The sequence below is a fragment of the Panthera pardus genome, unplaced genomic scaffold, assembly GCF_024362965.1.
Source record: "Panthera pardus isolate Hobbes unplaced genomic scaffold, ASM2436296v1 HiC_scaffold_21, whole genome shotgun sequence".
Taxonomy (NCBI): domain Eukaryota; kingdom Metazoa; phylum Chordata; class Mammalia; order Carnivora; family Felidae; genus Panthera; species Panthera pardus.
In genome coordinates this window covers 69,195,893-69,219,557 of record NW_026526777.1, presented here as the reverse complement: position 1 = coordinate 69,219,557, position 23,665 = coordinate 69,195,893, and the positions used below count along the sequence as shown (strand labels likewise).

Here is a 23,665-nt window from a genome sequence, read left to right as displayed (position 1 = left end):
TTCCAGCAAGAAACTCTCATTCGTGGCGGTCCTTCGTATCTACCCAAAGATTCACTTCTAAACTGATGACAAACTACTTTAGAAGTATGTAACTAAAAAACGAATTGTTTCATGCACATTAATTAATCCTGAAAAAAAAAGCGCAAAACATCAATGGGGATGTTAATACTAGGTCATTACGAGCACAGCGTCTCTATACTAACCTGTTCCAAGTGGAAATATCATGTTCATGGAATCCACTGAACTCTGCTTTAGATTTTGGGTGGGGAAATGAGTAAAATGTTTTTTTGGGGGGGGGGCAAAGGTAAGAAAACCTGTCAAAAGAAATCAGGCACTGGAATCACACCAACTCAAACCTCAAAGGTCCCTACGTATTCTTTTTTCTATCTATTAAAACACACACACACACACACACACACACACACACACACACTCAAGAAGATCACCAACTTTCTTACAAGTTTTTCAGACAGTACTTGACATAAAATACCATCGTGCTAAACTCTAAAATCCACTGCATTTCAAATTGGAACAAAAGCATGAATTCTGCATGTCCCAAGCTACTCTGGCTACAAAAGCCCTTCACGTGGAACTCCTGTCCCGGCAACAGCACCCTGGGTGATACCAGCATGAAGGCCCAAAGTCCCCAGCAAAGTGTACAAGATCCTCCTCGACTGGCTGCTCCGTACATCATGAGCCTCGTCTCCTAGTCCGCAGCGTAGCCTCTTCCCGGAACTGCCCGGATGCCAGCCATGTCCTCCTGTACCTGGGGCCAGTAGTAACTAGCTTGTCTAAGTAACCGTTTACTCCGTCTTCTCCGAAGACTTACTCGTCTTACTCTGCCCTTGCTCTCCAGCTCCGGTGGCGTTTCTTCTTTGAGGCCCTGTAGCACCCAGTATAGAACAATCACACTGTATGACCATGAGCTGGCAAGAAGGCCTCGCATAGAGCACGTGCTCAGAAAATACGTGCCAAACGGTGGGAACTGCTACACGTCGTTGCCAAAAGAAAACGTAATAAAGCACAGTCTGATGTGCTTTCTTTCCAGACACGTTGCAGATAACTGCTGAAATGCGACTCCTTGGAATGGCACTCAAAGGCCGAGACTAGACCCCACGCTATTTTCCTAATCTGGTTTCCCACTCTTTGCCTGACTCACCCTATTCTCTTATTTGAAGGTGGGGGAGGGCAAGGTAAGGTCCCTCTCGCCCCCAAATGCCCCTTCCTGTCTCCCTTGATGTCGTGCACATCAAGGTCAGACTAGGTGCGCTCACCTGAGCGGCAGGCCTGCGCTTTTGTGACCCTTTGTACATACTGCATGAAACTTCCTTCGCCTGTGGTCTGCAAGGAGTCATTCAGGAACAGAAACGGGGGTCTCTGAACTTGAATGGGACAAGTGCACATCTTTATCTTCACTAACCGCAGGCCGAAATTCAGTATTTCCTTCAATCTTGAATGAAGGCAATTAACAAGGCGGCATCAGGTGATACACGAGGGACATTCACATACTGAGTATTAGGAAGGATAAGGTGGCGGTTGACAGAAATCTCAAATATTTTCACAGCACGTTACTTGTTGCAGGTATCTTGAAACACTGACGCCCATCACTACTTCAAATCTGATACTTGTTAGCTCTCTTGCTAGAACTTGTTATTTAATGCGTTAATAAAAAAGCACCACGTTATTATACTGTATCTGTTTCTATACTATCTTGACAACTCTATTTCAGCATACTTGGGCTTCCTATATGTTCTGGCTTATGCATTTAAAAATGTTATGGGGGGGGTCCCTCCAGAGTAGTACATGGTACAAAACGAGAACGCCTGCTTTATCGCAAAGGGTAGGCCTTGTTTACCTTTCATCATTCACAGCACATAGTAGGTACACAAATCTCGAGGTGTGTTCTCCAATTTGATTTTGTTTTAAAGTAATAAACTCCAAGCCCAACGCAGGGCTTGAACTCACAACCCTGAGATCAAGAGTTGCACATGCTACAGACTGAGCCAGTCAGGCACGCCTGATTCTTTTTTTTAAAGATATTTCCTTCTAGAGGCACCCGGGTGGCCCCGTCAGTTAAGCATCCAACTCTGGATTTCGGCTCAGGTGCTGATCTCACGGTTTATGAGTTTGAGTCCCGTGTCAGACTGCACTGACAGCGCAGAGCCTGCCTGGGATTCTCTCTCCCTCTCTCTCTGCCCCTCCCTCACTTGTGGTCTTTCTCTCTCAAAAATAATTAAATTAAAAAAAGAGATTCGGAAGGCAAAAGGGTAACAAGTCTTCTCCTAACTTGTGACACAGTGGATGCCGTACCAATCCGGAAATCAAATATTAGCACACAAACCGGCAGGGGGCATTGAGAGCAGTGGGTCTGGAGTGAAACTCTTCCTGGATCTGAGCCTAACTCCGCCACTTACGAGCTCTGAGAGCCTGGGCACTTAACTTCCGCCTCAGTTTCCTCACACGGAAGCAAGAGGTGTGGGCAGAGGATGAAGCCAGATCTCGCGTGCACGGACTCCGTGCCGGCACGTAACGCGCACGAACTGTTGGTATACGCGCATCATCTAGACAGCACAGCAAGAGGGAAGACACGACAAGAACGGGAGGAGAATGCTCAGAACTCATTTACGTGTGTACACTTCATTCACTAACAAGCGGTCGATTCCATCACTGATTACCTTTTTGTCATCTAAACCCCCCCGCAGTAAAGTACATACCAGATCAACGTGCCATATGATAACGGTCGTATCTTTTGATCCTGTTGCTAGTTTAGTGCCATCGTTCGAGAATTTACAGAACCACACTTCATTACAATGCTCCGTAAGGATCTGCTGAGTGTAACACGGGAACTGTCTCCTAAAACAGAGAGGTCCACAAGTAATTCTTCGTTCAAAGCAGAGTAGAATAAGAACAACGAAAAAGTGATAGAACCGCGTGGAGATCAGAAACTTTACAAACGAGATATCAATGTCCTTATAAATCTGGAGAATCAAGTTTCCATAGTACGTAGAAAAAGATTATAATGACATCAGCCAAGGCCATCTCAGGGGAAATCAGTAATCCAGAGTCTCCTTCGATGCCCAAGTTTTTCTTTTTACCCCCGTTCTCAAGATTGAAAAAAGAGTAAAAGTATGCATCCATCAGAGAATTTTTTGGTCTGATTAAGTCAACTCCTATGAATAAAAATTAACAATCAGGTGTTCAAGTTTGTGTGAGCGGGCCGGCATCGGGAAGGATGTATGCTGACAAACAGAAGGACGACAGGCATCAGAGAGTCTGGGTCACAAGCTGTCGTGTCTGGCAGGTCACTGACCTCCTCTAGGCCTCCATTCCCTCATCTATAAAATGGGATTCATCTATACTTAACAGGGTTCTGCCGAAGATGAGAAAAACATCTCAAGATCCTGGAACACAACAGATACTCACGAGTGATCGCTAATTCTAATACCCCGCTGGGGGGAGCAGGAAGTGCGGTGTCCAGGAAGGGCTGCGGCGGCTGGCCACGTATCAGGTAGCTTCCCAGAAAGTGGGCAACCCCTTTAATGCGAGTCTCAATTTTTCCAACCATAAGCTTAGAGGGAAGGGGACATGCCTCCTGAAACTCCGTACGCAAGGGTGGAGTCCAAGAACGAGGCCGTGAAGGTAGGGTGGGGAGATGGCGCCTGACGCTCTGGCGGGCACCTCAGGGGCGGCAGTGATTGTTCTAGACTAAGGGCAGAGACTTCTACAATCACCTACCTAAAGAGGAGGCAGTTACCACAAGGATGACTGTTCTAAGCACCTTTTGAACCATTTTTAAACTCTCTTGACGTTTTCCAACCTCCGCAGCAGCACCTCGGACAGCTTCCTGAGCTAACCTGGCAAGGCTCTGGACCCAGCCCACCAGTCGCGGAGCCTGGCCACTTGGGGCTCCCGGCCACGTGACATGCGGCTGGCATAGCTGAGGAACTTGAGTTTTAATTTTAGTTTCTTTACGTTTAAGTGGCCACGTATAAATTAGTGACTACTTTGGGGACACTACGGCCCTGTAACGGTCTCTGTAAGATTATAAAAAAGGTACACATTAGTGGAGAAACTTTTCTTAACTCAAGTACACCTGACATTATGATAGAAACTGTCTTTCAGGCGTGTGGCGGTGCCTCAACCATTATGTTATCACCGCAACAGGTGTGTTCTACACGGACTGTGTTACCTGTGCTGTACTGTTCATCCCTGTGACTTGACGACCTTCTAAGTCTGTCTGGAAAAATGGTTTTCCCTATTTTTTTTACCCAACGAATCTAGAATCTAAAAATATATTTTTATCAATTCACCAGCCTGATAAGTAATCTAGATTTAAAACCAAGTTAACATTCTTTATCTGCACACAATGACCATCTACCCTAGCACTTGACTATCGGCATGCTGCTTTAAACTTTCGGGTTGTCTATAAGTTGCTTTAATATTAAACGGTTATTCTATATCTAAAACACAATCGATACCAGCTGCCATTTAGTAGGCACTTTCTAGATGCCCTGCACTGCTGCGTACTTTACATATAGTACTGCTAATTCTCAAGACCAGCTTGCAAGGCAAGTAAACATCTCCGTCTTCGTAAGGCTCAGAGGACAAATACTGAATCTCACAGACCGATAACTGAATCGGGATTTAAACCTATGGCTCACTCTCCAAGACCAGTTTTCTTTCAATTATCATTTTTTAAGTTGCATTTTTCAAGACACTGTTGGATACAATTCCAGTCAAGTGGGTACTTTCAATATCAACAGTGCTTCTTCCCCCCACTTTATGGGTAGTAATTGAGAGTGATGTCTTTTACTCAGTGAGAAACACCTTATATTTAGGCATAAGATACACAATAATTCAAATGGGTTAGATTGATCCCATGATCAGTGAAATGACAGATCTAAAACCAGAGCAATAAAATGTTCTTGAAAAGGACCAATTCATAGTAAGAATTTAGGGCACAGATCATCCAGTCTACTACCGACAGTCATTACAGTAGTATTTAAATTGTCATTATTTTTATCGTTAAATAATTTCTGAAAAACAGCCCTCAGTTTATTAACAGCCTAATTTTAGATGTACACAAGTGAAAGCTGAGGACTTAGTTTTCAAGTAAATTTAAAATTTAAGATGGTGTTGGGGCACCTGGGTGGCTCAGTGGGTTGAGCGTACAACTTCAGCTCAGGTCATAATCTCACAGTTCGTGGGTTCGACCCCCAGATAGGGCTCTGTGCTGACAGCTCGGAGCCTGGAGCCTGCTTGGGATTCGGTGTCGCTCTCTCTCTGCCCCCACCCTGCTCACTCTGTCTCTCAAAAAAAAAATAAATGTTAAAAAAACTTAAAAAAGAAATGTAAGACGGTGTTAAAAATTGCACCTTCCCAACTAAAAGAGAATAGTATAGCATTTTAATCAAACTGAATCTTCACATTTTAAGTTTCTATAAATATTTCATAATAATCTTTTACTAAAAACTCAACACTTACAAAGTTATCTATGGAAACATCCTTCCACTGGATGCTGGTGAAAAACCCCACCAATTTAACCAAAAATATGCATTCACTGTCACAGATACAAATACACGATCTAAAGAAAACTCTTCAGTGCTGATTAAGACTTCTACAAGTTCCCGTTCACTTATTCATAATCAATTCTCTGTCCTCCAGAGAGGAGAAAGAAAAGCTGGTATTTAGATTTCAATGCTAAGATTTAATTTATGAGAATACAGTTTTCTAGTTCCAATGCTAATCTTATTTCCCCAAGGGAGTAGAGTAGGTAAAAAAGACAGCAAAATTTCATTTGAAGACCTCTAGATGAAAGGAGAATAGTAGGAATTAAATCAAATCCAGGTTTTCCTCTCCTAGTTCAGCAACAGAGGAACAGCTCACCATAAAGACGTGTATCCCAACGTTATGCCTGACGCATCCCTCCCCGGTGCCGTTCAGACGCACCCCTAAATGTCCCTCTAGGCTGACTCCCAGTGTTCTGGCTGGGAGAATCTGGGCAGACGGGAGGCCTTCACTGGGACAGGGAAGTTAAGAGGAAGAGGAGACTCTTCAGGGACAGGAAGAGGAGAGGGAAGTCCACTTTGGACATGCTGCATTGAAGATACTCGAGCAACACGCACAATTGTATTAAGGTCCAAGGCTTAGGAGATGAATTCTGCAGCCCTTGCCTGGACCCGGGCACCGTTAGAACCCAGAAGAGGAAGGCGGGATGACAAAAGAAACTGTCTGGAACACAGTTAATAAAGCACAGGTAACGAGCGGCAGCCAGCAGTGAAACCAAAGAGTCTGCAAAGCAGTCACTGGGTTTAAAAAAGAAACTGTTCGTCACCAACATCTGCAACAGTTACGGGGCTGTGCTGGCTGCAGAAATCTGAAGAGCGAAGGACACAGACAGTGTGACTGCACAGCAGGGAATTATCTTAAGCAGCAGACTCTGAGGCAGGTGTGTGTGCGTGTGGCGTGCACACTGGTAAGTAGCAGAAGCACAGAGTCAAAGTTTTATTTTGATTTTAAAAGACTACAGGGGAGACCTTCCAATCGACGGTGAGTTCTGAAAAGCATGAACTTTCACTCCCACGTAAAACTTCAGGAGTGCTTTCTACGCAGGTTCTAAGAGCCTGATCCCTGATCTGAGGGCAAGACAAAGTCAGACTAAACATTTTCCATCATTTACTTTCACAGGTCCTACTACAGACATTAAGAAAAACGCAGGTCCCGTGCTCATAGATTTGAGTTTCCGCACAGGAAGGCAAGCCCTTCACCCACCGACACCTCTTAAACCATAAAGGCCACTGCAAATAGCATTCTGCCAGCAACAAATTCATGCAATATTCAGCAATAAATTAAATCTTAGAAAGGCCTGGCTTCACAACTGCCTTAGTTTTAACACTGGTCTCACATTCCCCACAGGAGCTGCGAAGGATGAAACCATGTCGCTTTTTAACTATAATCTCCTCTTTTCAATTGAAAGATTTAGAAATTCGAAGTTAAAGAACAACATTAAACAGGAAAACAGGAAAAAAGAAAAGGACTCTAATCCATCACTTTCAGCAAGTTTAAGACACACACCAAGTCATTATCCGCTAGGTGAAGGCCAACCGTCAGCCTCCTGTTTCCACTGCATCTGGGGAGGGGAGGCAACACCGAGCCACACACAGAGCGTTCTGTGCATGCCTGGACCACGCGCGCCAACGTTCGGGTTCCTGGACCCAAAGCCCGTCGCCATCCGCACCCTGGCCCCACCTGCCCGCACCGGGGCTTCTGCAGGGGCCTTTGGCAAAACAAACTGGGCACGCACAGCACAGCTGTTCGTGTTTGGTTCACCAGACCCAGACCGTCTCCCTCCTGAAGCCTGAAATATTTCCAGATTCGTTCTTTAGCACCTTATTTACTGAGAGAGAGAAAGAGAGAGAGAATACACGTGTGCGAGTGGGGGAGGGGCAGAGAGGGAGAGAGAGTCCCAAGCAGGATCTGCATGGTCAGCAACAGAGCCCAATGAGGGGCTTAAACCCACGAACCGGGAGATCATGACCTGAGCCGAGATCAGGAGGTGGATGCCTTACACAACTGAGCCCCCAGACGCCCCTGTTCTTCAGTGTCTTAAAAATTAGAGCTCAGCTTTAAAAAAAAAAAAAAAAAAAAAAAAAAAAAAGTTTTTTTTTTTTTAACATTTATTTATTATTGAGAGACAGAGAGAGACAGAGCATGAGCATGGGAAGGGCAGAGAGAGGGGGAGACACAGAATCTGAAGCAGGCTCCAGGCTCTGAGCTGTCAGCACAGAGCCCGATGCAGGGCTCAAACTCACAAACCGCGAGATCATGACCTGAGCCGAAGTCGGACGCTTAACCGACCTAGCCACCCACGCGCCCCGAGCTCTGCTTTAACTTGGAGATCATCATTAAAATAGTAGGGACAGTTTCAGTCAAAATACTCCTAATATCAAAAGTGGAGGCTCAATCCCTACAGGTTAAATTACGTATTTGGACAGGTACAGCAACAAACCCAAACCAGAAAGTTAACACCTGTTACTCCAACCATGTTTAGTTCAGGGGCCAGGTTCTACTAAAAAGCAGACCTACCGTTAGGAACAAAGTATTTCCATGATCTTTATGGGCAGGAAATAATTGGGGCCACTGTTAAAACAGCGACAGCGTCCAGAAAGAGAGTCCTGGCCTCCAAGGATGGCCAACACTTGGGTCAGTGGCCTCCCCACCCGACAACACTCACAAGCCCTCACCGGGAGGGCCGGACACCGAAGATCAGCGACCCGCCCACAGACAAGAGGAGGAAAGCACGCTCTCCAGCTGAGAGTCACTACATAAACACCTGCACGTCTCTCCGGAAACGTCAGCTTCGGTAATCCCAGCTCCACTCGTGAACGTGAACGCGGTACCAGAGACAAACGGTTTCACCGCGACAGGACAAAACTCCAAAAGAGAAAACATTTTCACAAAGTCCGTACTGAGTCTGTAAGACGTTCGCCTACTTCAGAACGTAAGAGCATAAGAAGTTGTTCTCTTACCTACTACAAACGTGGTCTATGAGCAGAGACACAGAATCTAGGTTATTATCGAGTTTGGTGTTGTGATACAGGCACCGATCCCTTTGCAGCTCCACCGCCTGCCGCAGGAGAGTCTGTAAACGCCGAGGGGGAAGCATCACCGATGGCGGCAAGTAGGCTTCGGGAGAAGATAGTTTTAAAACAAGAAACGAAAGTAAATGTTAAAACACCAAGACAGTATAACCTTTTACTGAAGACACTTGCTCGCTCTCTGCTGCACTGGCCCTGACCCGATAATTCAGGCCCCCTGAACGGAGCAGTGGCGGGCGGTGCGACAGAACGTGGGCTTCATCAGGATTTGTCAGCGGCTACGGGGGCGCCGCCGCAAAACGGGACAGACGGGAAGGCTTTAACTTGTATTTTTTTTAAACAATTTTTAAAAACTTTATTCATTTATTAAGTTAGGCTCCACGCCCAAAGGAGGGCTCAAACCCGTGATCCCGAGGTCGAGGTCACATGCTCCCTGACTGAGCCAGGTGCCGCAGGAGGGCTTTCACTTGCATGTGAATTTCCAAAACTAAACAAAAGCAAAAGCAAAACAACAACAAAAAACAAACCCACCACCAACAACCCCCCTCCCCCTAAAAGGCAGTGATGGAAAGAAAATGTACAGACGACCACGCGCCCGAGGGAACTAAGCGTCACCGCACGTGCAGGGAAATCTAGAAATCTAGAGACGGAGGGGGACTGGTGTTTTGATGCAGACACCAATCTATTCCAATCCTTCCGTGCCTCACCCCTCCCGGACCACACGGTTTCCCGATTCCTAGGATGTTTACTCCTGCACCTCAACGTGCAACACACAGAGTAAAGTGATTTAAAATCCAAGAGGGCAAAAAGATCGTTTATGTATAAAACTGTGGCAAAAATAAAACCCTTCTGCTAATTTGGAAGTTACCTATAACATTGAGGAAAACAATTAAATATGGCCCTTCCTATTGAAATCAACAAAATATTTAAAACACTTGTAGTTTGGTGGCTCCTGGCTGGCTTAGTCGGTGGAGCACGTGACCCCTGATCTTGGGGTCGTGAGTTCAAGCCCTACGTTGGGTGTAGAACTTACTTAAAAAAAAAAAAAAAAAAAAAGTACAATAAAGTCTTTAAAAAGGAAAAACAGTTATTTAAAGGTCTGGTTTATGTCCTTTTTCTCGAACCACAGCACTTCCCCCACAAAGAAAATCTCAACGGGAACATGACTGCGCAACACAGGTGCGAGGAGAGCTGCTCTGGGACCCGCACCCCACACCCCCCACGGCTCCTGAGGATGTGAGCTACCTCCCAGACTCCAGGGCCCCGTCTGGAAACCTCTGGTTTAAAGGGCTTCGTGATGGATTTTCCCTTCTTGCCTACATTACCGCTCACTGCTCACTAAGAGTATGTCTAGACACAAGGCTACCTAATCAATTCTCAGTATCTATTTCTAACATAAGCGAAAACACAGAAACCAAAAATGAAGACTCTTCTTACTCTGAAGTTTGTCCAACAGTTTGGATCGGGAAGCCGTTCCTTTGCCCTCCCATTCTGCTTTTGCCCGGAGGTCTTCCGCATGGCTGCACATCAGATAGCTAAAAATGCGACAGAGGGAAAGCAGTGAGTACCAAACCCTTTGCTTCGGATTAAACATAATTGGAAAATATTGATTATATTTTCACTAAGAAAAACTCATCAAGAAGAAATCTCTACAGTGGACCCAATTCACTAATACAACTCGGCACCTGGACAGAATTACTACAACGTAATACAGTGTGACAGCGGCATGCCCGGTAACTGTTACGATGGTGTCATCCACTAGCAGATTATTACAATCCACCAGGGCACACGTGCAGCTCTCCCTGTGCGCCCGGCTCTGCTCCAGGCGCTCCACGCACTACTTGACTTAACGCCCGCCGCGATCCCGCCGCAGTCCGCACGAAGCAAGCGCTAGCGTTCTCTTTGTACAGACGAAGCACGGAAGGCACAGAAAAGCTTCAGGAACTGGCTTAGGTAAGAGGCAAAAACGAAGGGGCTATGAACCCAGGCATTTTTAGCCGCAAATGCTGCTCTTAAATACTACGCTAACTCAGCTGCTCCTCAGTTGTAAAACAAAACTCCAAAAAACCCCTTCAATTTACACGATGTTAATTAAACAACACCACACTTTCAAGAGCTGATCACAGACGTCACTCAAGAAACGGAACGACTGGATAATCACCCCTGTGTCATCCCGTGAAAGGTATCGTGAGCCCCCAAAGCAGGAAACCTGGGAACCGTTTCCCGGCTCACTATGTGTGCCAAAGGAGGTGTGAACGCTCAAGTCACGGATTCTGGAGAACACAGGAGGGCCCCGCGGAAGTGGGGACCCTGACCTGCCTCTGGCTCCTCTCACGAGAACGGGCTTTGAAAGTCAGGGAAGCGAAGGCACGGTTCGGACACGGTGACCAGACCTAGCAAGGGACCCTCCTCCTGCTTTTACTCTGGGACGATGCTCTCAGACCTGTTCCTCTCACTTGGAAAAAGGGCACTAAATAAGGAAGTCAGGATTAAATAAGAGGGAGTACTTGAAGTACTCAGTCCACTACTTGGTATGGAGGTAGAGCTTCCTAAATGATGAGAGAAACACCCGACACCTCCCAGTTAACAGGAGTGCCACCCCCTCTCCTTCTGAACTGTACTTAGCAGCCAGTAATGTAGGCCCTTCCTCCTCAGGAGCAGACCTACTCGCTCTCTTGCCATTTAGCATACAGTGTCTTAGCTACTTTAATAGCATGAGTAGTTTGACTCAAAATACCCTATAAAAAAAAGCCAGATATCATAAAAATTTTGGTTTCTAAAATAAATTTTTGGGAGTAAAATTTATCATCGATAATTTATGGAAAAATTGTTTACTTTGCTGGGAGCCTCAGTCGGTTAAGTGTCCGACTTGATTTCGACTCAGGTCATGATCTGACAGTTCCTGAGTTCGAGCCTTGCATCGGGCTCTGTGCTGACAGTGTGGAGCCCCCTCGGGAGTCTCTCTTTGCCCCTCCCCGACTTGCTCTCTAAAATAAAAAAATTAAAAGAAAATACACATTATACTTTAAGATTTCAAATGAACCTGTCTATGGGAAACCACAGAGTGTAACTGAAAGGAAGGAGAGGGTGAGAGGAAGAAACCATGGGTCTGAACGCCAAGTCCACACCTGGCCATCTCTGGGCCATTTCCTTATGTGGAACACTCAAGGGACACACTGGGTTAAGATCATTCTGGAATAAAGGCTATGTGATAAAGTTACGTGTTCTGTGACCAGACAAGACAAACCTCGTCATGGGAATGTTCTTTAGCTGACACAGAAACCAGACCCCCTATCGGAGAGGTAAACAGAAGGAAGGAAGCGGTCAGCTACTGTAGGACATCCAGCAGCAGCACCATTTCAAGAGGCAGCGGGTGTGGACCGGTGACTCTAGAATCAGTCAAGCCGGAGTCTGGGGCTCGGCTCTTGGTGGTGTGTTAGCTGTATCCTGGACCGGCTACGTCGCTTCTCTGACGTTGTTTCCTTTCCCTCAAAAACCCTAAAATGAACCCTATACCTCTCTGGGTCCATCGTTTTACCCACCATTTTGTATCTGGAACCTCATCATGTGTCAATGCTGTCCTGGATGCTGGGGCCCTGTCCTATAATAAAAACTGCTATGAAGAAAAACATGAAGCACAGTGATGTGACAGAGAACACCTGGTGGGTGGTTTTAGGAGAGGATATTTGGGCTGGGACCCTAGCAACTAGTAGCTCCTCCGAAAAGATCAGGGGAAGAGCATCTAAGATAAAGGGAACAGGGAGTGTAAGTGGCCTGGCAAGTTAAGGAACAGAAAAAACATTCGTGTCACTGGAGCGAATGGATCGAGGAAAAGACGGCAGGGAAGGATCAGCAAGCGTGTGGGCTTAAGCAGAGATTCTGCATTTTAAGAAAGGGAGAGAAATGACTTAATGTACGGTTTTACTTCTGTATCTAGCCAGCTGCTGTGTGAACCGTGTGCCATTAGAGGAGCAAGAACACATACGGTGGGACTCATGAGGAGGGTACGGGAACATTCTAGGAGAGCTGGTGTGGACTAACTAGGGTAGAAATGGTGGAGACGGAGAGAACTGGACAGATCTGGTATGTTCTAGAGTTAGGCCGACACACAGCGGAGTGAAAGGGTTAAACAGCTGCAAGGATGAACCTTGGGCTTTGTTTGGACGAGTGGGTAGAAGGTCTTACCGTTTACAGAGGCAAGAAAGTGAGAGCGGGGGTGGGGGGAGGGGGCAAGCGGATTGGAGAACTCTGCTGTGAGCATTCGCCCGACACACCCTGGAGACACCCCGAAGACGTCAGGCAGGCCAGAGACACGCGCGGGGAAGCGGGAGCCTCGTGCCCAGAAGGCACCTGAAGGTGCGGCCCGGAGCGTGAGCGCGAACAGAAGGGGGGCCAGATCCAAGCCCCACGGCCCCCCGACACGTACACGACTGACGCGAGGCTCAAGTGGGGCGCTTGGCGAGGGCCTGGGACGCGACGGGTACACGGTAACAGAAACGTCTGATGCCTCGCGCCGGAAGCCTCGCTGCCTACTGTCTTCACAGACAGTCGCGCCACGGGGCTTTCCTGCGAGACCACGAAATGGCGACACGCGCTGCTTCTTTCACCCCCTTGCGTGGCTGATCCCAGAGCCTCCCGTGAGGACGACAAGAGCCTGGACACGTGAGTGAGTTTATCCAAGAGTTCGGCCATCTCCAGAGGCGGGCACGCCGTTAAGAAGGGGGACTCGGGAGCGGCCCCCCGCTAGCCCTAGCGGCCCCTTCACCGGCCTGGCTCAGGCCGGGCCTCCTTACCCGCTGAGAACGTGGATGCGCTCCGTGTTGTATTTCAGTGGCGTCAACTCGCAGCGCAGAACTTGAAGTGCCTCCAGGACCTTGCCGTCCTCCAGGTACTCCAGGTACTTCTGCTGCAGCAGCAAAAACTTCATCCTCTGACATGACAGAAAGCAGCAGTCAGGGGAAAAAAGTTGACGGAAGTTTCAGAAAACGTTTGTGCCTAAACAGAACAGTAGAAACCATTCTACTATGCCCTCTGAGAATAACTTTTCATAAAGCTTTACGATGACTCAAACATTTCGGGTTAACAGAGTCACAGCAGGTGAAATGTGACTGCGCGATTCCACGTCTTAACAAAACTCTGCTTTCAACGCACGATCGCAGATTAGGTGAGGCCATTAGTGACCATCGCATCAACACAGGGAAACACGAACTCTGCCCTTAAAACATTCACCTAGAGTTTTATTCTTTTGTGAAAACTCAGAACTATTCCAAGTATTCTAAATTTGTTTTGAACACCTGACTTTTATAATTGCGTTAGGGGGTTTTATGCAACAAGCTTGGAAAAGACAGAAAAACTGGTTCTCAGAGGAAATCATTTAAAAACTACAATGCAGGGGCGCCCGGGTGGCTCAGTCGGTTAAGCACACGACTCTCGCTTTCAGCTCAGGTCATGAGCTCGGAGTTCGTGAGTTCGAACCCCGAGCTGGGCTCTGCACTGACACTGCGGAGCCTGCTTAGGATTCCTTCTCCCTCTCTTTCTGCCCCTCACGTGTTCTCTTTCTCTCAAAGTAAATAAACTTAAAAAAAAAAAAAAAAAAAAAAAAAAAAAAGCTAACCTGAAAAGTCTACAGAAGGATTCCAGTTTTGTATTTGGGGACTGGTAACAACCAGAGCTCTTGAAGCCCTGAACTGGGAGGCAGACAATTATCAGCTCTTTGCCCCCAAAATGACAAACCGCTTCCAGCTTACTATGAAGCACTTTCACATTTAGTTTTTTCTGGAATGAGTTTGGTTCTAATTCTTTTTAATGTCCCTTTACTCTATTATTAGCTGGAAAAGAGATACTTATGAGCAGCCAGGTGAGAATCTTCTACAATCGAAGACCCCTGCTTACAGGGGCTCTCTTGTCACCTCTACCCGTGGCGCCTGAGCATGCCACAGGTGCAGAAAACGTCAGTCATATTCGAGACCCCAAGGGACTCGGTGGCAAAGATTTTAAATCTACTTAAAAGAAAAAACCAAACGATAGTTTCTTCTTCTTCAGTAAGAGGCTTACTGTGAAAACATTATTTATATACTGCTATCCAAAAATGGTGTAGTGAAATTATTTCTTCACAGAGTTAAGGGTACCATGAGCCTCCCTACATTAAAAAAAAATTTTTTTTTAACGTTTATTTATTTTTTTGAGACACAAAGCAGGGGAGGGGCAGAAAGACAGGGAGACGCAGAATCCAAGCAGGCTCCAGGCTCCAAGCTGTCAGCACAGAGCCTGACACAGGGCTCCAACCCACGAACCGTGAGATCGTGACCTGAGCCCAAGTCGGACGCTTAACCGACTGACCCATAGGCGCCCCTACACGGTTTTCTATTAGGCAGTATTCAGAAAAAAGGCATACGTACACACTTAGAAAAATGGTTTCTAGCGAAAGTAAACGAAACAAACCCTGTCATTTAGTCAGGCCTACATTTAGACACATCGTTTATAAGACATACTGCATATATTTGGTGATCATCTAAAACTTCAACCTGTAACTGAAGAACGATGAAAAAAATTTCAAACTGTAACATGAGCTCCTACGACTCTAGAATTTACCCTTACCCAATTTTACACTTAAAAGTCAGACTGGCTAGTGAATGCTTCAGAGACAGACCAGTACCAAGATGCCCTGCAAAGCGTGTTGTTCATGGAGCCAAAAGCTAACCTCTGTGTGTCAAATAAAAAAATACTTTGAAGTCCATCAGGTGACAAAAACCAAAAGAACAACTTAAAAGACTTTTATATTTGAAGTTATCCTGGATATTCTCACCATTTTATCTTCTGGAAAGAAAAAAAAAAAAAAAACCTCTATGAAATGTAGATTTCCATTTATCGATCTGCTGTTACAAGTTTCATTTCACGTAGTGTTTCTAATTAAACTTGAGAATCCTGTTTAGCTGCAAAATTTTTCATTTAAATGCCACATGGAACTGGCCAATAGTATGTGTACTTGATTTCTTCAATAAATTTTCTCAGCAATTGGAAATCTGGAGAAAATTACTTTTTAGCACTCAGAGCGAATCTTTATTTTTTGGGTATCCATCATTAGGTTCCAGGCACACCCCCGCTCGGTGTAGGTAGGGACAGTGCCCCAAGTGGGGTTTCCCCTTTATCTTGCCACCAAGAGCCTGTGATACGATGTTACTCTCTTCCTAAGGGGCAGAGGCAGCACAGGACACAGGCAGAGGACGTGGTCGGAGAAGCCGGTGTGAACACGCATTCCCTGTACATACGGGGCACGCCAGACAGGCAGTGCACAGACTACCCGAGGAGGCCTTCTATCCGGATTGAGACAAAGAATACCCTCGCAGGGGCACCAAACCCTGGTGGCGGGCGTGGTGAGTGACACACCGCTGGCCAAGCACAGCGAGCGATTTGGTGGGAAGAGAAAATATTTATTCTCCTAAAAATCAGTTCGATTTGTATTTGACATGTATGAGAAGGATGAAGAGTACAACTGCAATTTACTTCCCAAAACTGTAAACACAAGTTCAAGAAAATTAACATCGTTCACCAATGATGTTAATTATTTACCAGAAAAGTTTAAAAAAATTCGGCAAAACTAAAGTTTGCTGAGCTGGAGACAGCGTTATTAACTTTTTTTTGCTTTAAGAGCACAAGCTTCTCAAATGAAGAAAGAAAGAGACTGAGAAAACAGGCTCCCCTTTCTGTCTTCTCCCAGCTCCTAGGGGGACCTCTGTGAGAGATTATTTCTGTCCTCTGATCATCTCTCAGAGCCCTTCCGCCCAGGGAGTCTCTGTCCCTTCTACCATCTAACGAAAGAAATGGATAAGGGACAGCTCCACGTGGTAAACCCTGTCTCCCCCCCGCCCCCCTCGGCCCACCCAGTATCGGGGCTGCTTCACTCTTTCCTCCCACCATTCAACGGGAAGGAAAACCCCGAAGTTGCACAGGAAGTCTGGTTATCCCGGGCAGCCTCCTAGCTAACTCAGGAGTGCCTCTCAGTAACTCTGGAATAAGGTTATAACCAAGTCGTAGCAATTAAACCATGACTCAGAGGAAAGGGGAAATGAATTCTATTTAAACCATGGCTTTCAAAACCCCTCCCTATTTAACTTTAAAATACACTAGTTAATCTCTGTCCCTCCAATTAGCATTTGAACACTTTTCTTAAGCACATTTCTATACAATAAAAAATACATAAAACTTTTAGACCGAGTTTCCTATTCTACTGGCCTCTACTACCAACCCAAACTCCCCAAACGTATCAAACCATATTTGAACCCAAAATGAAAAATGTTGATTCATGAGCTCACTTTCCAGAAAGTCCAGAGCAAATTCTGCTATTTCTGGTATCATCTGACTGGAAAGCATTCAGAAATATGGTATTGGGGGGGGCAGGCGGGCAGGGAGTAGATTGGGTGAATAAAAGTATTTGAGCTTAAAAAATAAAATACAGGGGCGCCTGGGTGGCTCAGCTGGGTTAAGCGCCGGACTCTTGATTTCGGCTCAGGTCACGATTCTCATGGTTTTGTGGGTTTGAGCCCCAAGTCGGGCTCTGCACGGAGCCTGCTTGGGATTCTCTCTCCCCCTCTCTTTCTGCCCCTCCCACATGCTCTTACTCTCTCTCTCGCAAAATAAATAAATTTGAAAGAAAAGTTTCAAAAGTAAAATACAATTTTAGCCTAGACTAAGTCATCAAACGTGTCTGGGCATACAGTAAGAATAATGACGCTAAAAGAAAGCTCCATGTCGTGTTCCATGGCATTATTACAACTACGCTTGGATTAGACGATCTTTCTGGAGATCGAGTGGGGAGAGGAGCAAATCTGAACACAGACTCGAAGGGTGATAAAATGCTGAACTGGATCTTAAACCTGGAACCTTTCTCTTCGTATAAATACCTAAAAAGTTTGATGGCGTGAGGCTCAGCCAGAGATCTAAGCTTCATGTTTTATTAGATCCCAGAACGTTCTACAGACTGAACAGGCTGTAAAAAGAAAGGATTCCTCCTCATTATCTACAACTACCTTTCCTGAGTTTGCATGTTGCTTCTAATGAAGATTTCAAATGAGACAGTCATACCCTAAATCCAAGACACAAGCCCCACATTTCTATAAGAAAAAAATAGGAAGTGAGCCTATAAAAATTTCACTACTAAATTACAAATGGAATTTGAAGCAAAGCTTACAAAAGGCAAACAATCTCCCCAAAACTCACACACTTATATTTCTTGTCTTTATTTCAGGGTTATCTTCCATTCTGCCAGAGCTAATCACTTATGAGAAACTGCTCCATTAAAATATACTTGGTTGTTTTTTTTGTTTTTTGATAAAACCCAAACATAATGACTGGGGAAAACTTATAACTGCTGGAAAATTTATAACCCTCTTAAATATAGATGCTTAACTTCTGTTTTCATTTTTAATATTTGACAGGGAACTGATTATTCCATGAGTTATTTTATTATCATCTGATTCAAAAGTAAAAATTTTAATATTTAAGTATTTACTGAAAGCAAAAACACGTATACTAGATCATCAATTTAAACTAATCCACATTTGTTCATACTTTGTACCTTTAATTCGCCTTAAGTCTATTCCCTAGGATTATATATTATTGTATAAAATCATATCATGAACTTGAAAACTCTTTTGTAATTAAGATTCACACACACACGCCAAAAACAAAAATAAGAGACCCTGTTAGGTTTACAGACAAAAGCAGAAAGATTAATGTTTGGTCTAATTAAAAAAAAACAACAACCAAAAAACAACAACCAAAAGGTAACAGTAGTCACTTACTAATATTTAACAAACAGCTGGTTTCCCTACTTCACTTCCTATTGGTGCTCCTTCCCTCCCCCACCAGACAGGAAACTGCTTTTGACAACAAATGAATCAGCTAGAAGTTAAAAGGCCAGGAGCCTGCAGCTGATTCTCCATGGTTTCCAATCACAGCCACTCAGAACATCTTATCCCCTCCTCTCCCTCACCGACATCTACAGAAGAATTAAGGTCCTCTCAGCATAAAAGATTCCTGAAGACTGAGCAGAGAGGCTAACCAGTTTAAACTACTAAGGTGACCTCGTCAGGGAAAGAAGGCCTGTGAGCCGAGCTCCGTGGTCAGATCTGCTCACAAACCCCCTACCAGACCGATATACATACACTGACCAACTCAGACACTGTCAGTTCACACGACTGCAAGAATGGAAAATGGTGAGCACACCGAAGGAGCTGGCTTGAATGGACTGTTATTCCCAAAGATTAAAGAAAAAAAAGGACAATGTACCAGCTACTTAGGATAGATCTCCTTTGCATCCTTAGGATACGTCTCCTTTGCTGGTACGTTCGGTACAGATAATAGAAAAGTAGAACTTATGTTTGATTCCACATAAAACTGTTCTTAATGGCACCGAGAGCACAAACACCTCTCGATCGATTCTGTAGAAGCTTAATTTATAAACTAAGTTCAAACGACACATTTATTAAACATGACTTTAAAGACATTAAACACGATTTTCAAGACATAAAACTCAAAACTTTAAATCATTAACACTCATCGCAGTTTACAAACTTAACTATGCAAAATTTAACAATTTTTAGGCTTTATCTTTTATAGGTAGCAGAAGCCTACAATTATCAATAACCTACTAAAATAAGCATGAATGTGAAACTAAGAACAAAAGTGTATTTACCACAATTATTCCCAACAACGTTTGAGAGATTTCAAGTGCGCCTCTTACCACAATAGCATGAGGAGAATGCACTAAGGGCTTTAGTTCATTCAGGTCATTTTCTGCCTGCAAAAATTGGTATAAAAGAAAAACAGAGATGTCACCGGATGAACATTCAAATATATAATTTTAGCAGCAGTCACACAGCTCTATATGCCCTACTTTACCTTATCCCAGTCTCCTTCCATGACATGATTTCGGAATTTGGTGGCAGAAGGATGTTCTAAACGACATCCTGACTCTTGCATGAGGAGATCAACAGTCTGGCTGCAGGAGAGATACAGTGTAAACAGACCTGGCCAACTTTAGGGTTTACCCTTCTAAATACACTAACGTCCATAACAACAGTTGCGGAAGTTTTCAAGCTAAGTTCATGATGAAGAGAAAGAAAGAAAGAAAGAGCTTTTCAATGTGCTTGGCTCACCAAACTTGCATTTTTAAACTGCCACCTTCCTGTGCTTATGTCAAGTTAAAGGCCTTCTTGAAACCAGAATTAGAGTTAAGTTCTTCCGATTTTTACCACGTAATTCCTCAGCAGTTTAGCAAAGTATGAAATCTCCAAAGACGTGCCGTAACAGACGGGTCAAATAAACGAAGACCCAGGAGGGACAGACTAACCACCTTACAACGTTTCAGGAGACAGAAACTGTCAGCTCCAGATAAGGTGATCGGGACGACCTGGCTTAGAGAAGGAAGGGCCTTACATCCAGATATTATGTTCGCACGGAAATTCTACTAGGTCGCTCTTTAAAATTAAAATAAATCCAGCATCAAAAATCACTCTCTTTCTCGCTCTACTAAAAATAGCAAATTTACTATGGTGTAGGTTCCAAACAGTCACGAGTTATTTCCTCCTGCTGCTGTCAGCTTGCTTCTGGTCTCAGTAATATGCTCTGTTCACATTTACAAAATCTGTTTTCATACTAATCCTTTTCCTCAGGGAACAAAGTGAAATCTTTCGAAGACGTGTTTGTCTTTGTGAGCTGAAAAGACTGATCAAATGTAGTTTCTTTCATCAGATAGTTCGATACCTGAGACTCTCTCCTTTACATGTTTGTGTTTATGATTCGATGCTTTCTTGCTCAGCTCCGTGCGTTTTGCCAGAGAATCAGAACACTGAAGTCACTTCTAGAAAGTGTCCCCCCACCCCCCAACAAATCTATGAATCCAGAACCACAGCTGGGCTGGCCCAGAGCTCACTGGGGCCCCTGCTTCCAAGCGGAACTGGCCTGCCGTCCGGGGCACCCCCACCCACCCCACCTTCCACCCGGGCAGGGTTTCTTTGTGCACACGGCCCGGTGGGTTGTGGCCCAGGTCGCTGTCCACCTTCACCCAGCTTTAGGCACTGCAAGGCCACCCGCATCGAATCTGCACATCAGCTGTCCCTTTTTCACAGGCAATGGCTTTCTGGGCCCGAAACCGGGGCCTGGGGCAGTTGGTGGCAGGCCTCCTGCTCGTACACAAGGGCCTTCAAATGACAACAGGGTTCCACTCGTCCACTCCCACCAGGCTTCCTGCGCGGCCTCCCTCCCAAGCGTCCCGGCCCCTCCGCTCCCACGAACATTTGTAGGGGACTGTCCTCCCGGGCTGGTGCTCTGCCCGGGGGTGTCCGTCAGGGCGGGGGGGGGGGCCGGGGGGCTGTCCCACAAAGACGCCTCTCACATACACTCGAAAAACAAACCCTCCGAGGTCCATTATTTCCGTCCGCCCTTCCCCCCGCACCCGGACACACTCCGCATCTGTCTGGACCGACAGACGAGTCCCCGGCCCCCCTCCCGTTCGCGCAGCCCCCCTGCCCTTCCCTCTCCCCACCCCCCCCCCACCCCCCACTGGCCCGTCCGCACCGGCCGCCCGGAGAGGACACTTACTTGAGCCCCAGGCCGTTCAGGTGCTGTCCTATTAGCCGAATGACATCCTCGTCCGACTGCGAGAGCCGCTTCTTCTTCTTGAGGCTGCTGCCCAGCTCCGGGGTGGCCGAGGACGCGGCGGCGGCCGAGGCGGCGGCGGTGGCGGCGGCCGCCCCGCCGGGGACCCCGTTATTGACGTTGAGGCTGTTGCTATTGTTGCTGGCGGCGGAGGGGGCGGAAGGCAGCAGCCCGTTGGCGTGGGCCAGGTCCCCCGCGGACGACGACGACGACGGGGACGACTCCCCGTTCTGGGCCGACAGGCAGGCCAGCTCCTGGGTCTGTCCCTGGCCCCCGCCGCCCCCTCCGCCGCCGCCGCCGCCGCCGCCTCCTCCTCCTCCTGCCCCGTTGGCCTGCATGATGCCGCCGCTGACCAGGCTGTGGCCGCTACTTCGGTGGGGGGCGGCGGCGGGGGCCGCGGCCGGGGGCAGGCCCACCACCACCACCACGGAGGAGGAGGAGGAGGACGACGACGACGAGGACGAGGACGAGGACGACGAGGACGGAGGGGAGAGGCCTGCTCTGCCTGCCGAAGCCCCGGGCTCTCCTGCTCCCTCCGCCGCCGAGGCTCGGGGTTTCTTCCGCGGGGGCGGGGAGGCTCCGCCGGCGTCCGAGTCGGAGGAGGAGGAAGCGGAGGCCAGAGTTTCCTCGCCGAGAGAGGCCGTGGTGGGAAGCCGGCGGGGCGAGGCGGGGGCCGGGGGAGGGTCGGGGCGAGGGGGCCGGGGGCGGGGAGGGGGGGGGGGTCGGGGCCGGGGCGGGAGGAGGGGCGGGAGGAGGGAGAGGAGGAGGAGGAGGGGGAGCAGGAGGGTCCGGGCCTTCCCCCCTCCCCCCCGGCGGCTCGGAGCGCGGCGGGGGCGCGCCGGGGGTCGGCGGGCGGCGGCGGGGGGCGCGGGGCCCGCCGCGGGGCTGAGCCCCGGCGCTGGCGGGCGGCGGCGGCGGGCGGCGGCGGAGGCAGCGGCCGCCTCGGCGCTCGGTGGCTGCGCTCCGCTCCCTGGTGTGTTGATTCTTCCCCCAGCTGCTGCCTAATGGAGTCCAGGCGCTCGCGTCACAGGAAATGCCTATACTGCCCTCCTCACTCACTTCCGGTGGCAGGTATGGAGCCTATGGGGGGCCTGTCAGGCGGCACGTGCGCGGGGTGGCGGGGCGGGCGGACCGCGGACGCGACCCCGACCCCGGCCCCGCCGCCCCCGACCCGGCCCCGGGCCCCGCGCGGACGCGACCCCGACACCGGTCTCGCCGTCCCCGACCCCGGCCCCGCGCGGACGCGGCCCCGACCCCGGCCCCGACCCCGCGCGGACGCGGCCTCGACCCGGACCTCGGCCCCGCTGCCCCCAACCCCGGCCCCGCGCGGACGCGGCCTCGATCCCGGCCCCGACACCCCCGACCCCGGCCCTGCCCGGACGTGACCCCGACCCCGGCTCCGGCCCCGGTCCGCGCCGACCCCGACCCCAGCCCTGCCGGGACGCGACACCAGCCCCGACCCCGGCCCCGCGCGGACGCGGGCCCGACCCCGACGGCCGCCTTAGCAGCAGTAAGTGCGGCAGCCCCAGGTCTGGCGCGGGCCGGGGTCAGGAGGGTCGAGGTCGGCGCGGGTAGGCATCGGGGCTGGGGTTAGGGGGTGAAACAGGGCCGGCGCGGGCCGGGGTCTGGTGGGGGTTGGTGCCGGCGCACGCCGGGTCGAGTTCGGGGTCAAGGGGGGTCGGGGTCTCGGCGGGCTTCGGACGGGGCGGCGGGATCTGGACGAGGAGGCGCAGGGTGGGAGGCCCCGGCGGCTCAGCCAGCGGTAACCCCGGGCGGACAACCTCCTGGTCCTAGTGTGGAGCAGCTGGAATTATCGCGTGCCGCCCGAGGGTCTGGGGCGGCGGGCGGACGAGAGCCCTGCACCCCCTGGGGAGGTGGGCTGCTGCGGGGAAACCGGCGGTGCTCGGGCACCTGCCTAGGGGCGGCCCCTCTGCCTTCCATCCGCCTCCTCCAAAAGTGCATCTCTTCCCAGCGGGATTTGAACTCCGCTTGGGATCCAGGCATGACATTTTTTGGTGAAACGTAAGGCTTCCGTGTCACCGTGATGTACGTGTTTGTGTTGCTGCAGAAATGCAGCAGCAAAGACTGGGCTGAACCTTGACCACTGGTGAGTGGTCTGCCCTACCCCAAACGAGTTTTATTTACGTGTGGGGTGATCGCTCACATACCTAGTGTGTGCATTTTCTCAGAAATTAAAAAAAAAAAAAAATCTTTCTCCTAAGTCGTTTCCTCTGGAAAAAACATGGATTCAACTAAGCATTTTCTGTCTCTGAAATTTACCGTAATAACAAGGCATGGTAGCTTTAACCAGGCCTTGGGAGACTGTCCTTTTCCACTTTGGAAAAATGGTAAAGAATGATGCCGAGGAGAAATTGGTAAAGGAATCCTGAGCTCTGTTGATCCTCAGACTG

General features: G+C 48.3%; 2 protein-coding genes across 8 annotated transcripts in view; one reads left to right on the top strand and one right to left on the bottom strand.

Moving 5' to 3' along the window:
* Positions 1 to 21,955, bottom strand: part of WDR26 (WD repeat domain 26) — a 37,151-nt gene extending 15,196 nt beyond the window's left edge. The window contains exons 1-7 of one of the 2 annotated variants that reach the window (XM_019436111.2): positions 21,198 to 21,955; positions 19,497 to 19,596; positions 19,291 to 19,395; positions 13,391 to 13,527; positions 10,035 to 10,132; positions 8,529 to 8,685; positions 2,715 to 2,853 (exon numbers count right to left, since the gene is read on the bottom strand). In XM_019436111.2, the coding sequence (XP_019291656.2) occupies positions 2,715 to 2,853; positions 8,529 to 8,685; positions 10,035 to 10,132; positions 13,391 to 13,527; positions 19,291 to 19,395; positions 19,497 to 19,596; positions 21,198 to 21,592 (1,131 nt within the window). In that variant the 5' untranslated portion in view covers positions 21,593 to 21,955. The remainder of the gene's footprint in view (positions 1 to 2,714; positions 2,854 to 8,528; positions 8,686 to 10,034; positions 10,133 to 13,390; positions 13,528 to 19,290; positions 19,396 to 19,496; positions 19,597 to 21,197) is intronic. The other variant, XM_019436113.2, reaches the window with a different exon arrangement.
* Positions 21,956 to 22,151: 196 nt separating this feature from the next.
* LOC109258917 (uncharacterized) overlaps positions 22,152 to 23,665 on the top strand; it is a 39,366-nt gene continuing 37,852 nt past the window's right edge. For 5 of the 6 annotated variants that reach the window (XR_008424725.1, XR_008424723.1, XR_008424726.1 and 2 more), the window contains exon 1: positions 22,152 to 22,764. Coding sequence is in view for 2 of the 6 variants with exons in the window: in XM_053909459.1 (XP_053765434.1) it covers positions 22,288 to 22,764 (477 nt within the window). In the remaining 4 variants the exon portion in view is untranslated. The remainder of the gene's footprint in view (positions 22,765 to 23,665) is intronic. The other variant, XR_008424724.1, reaches the window with a different exon arrangement.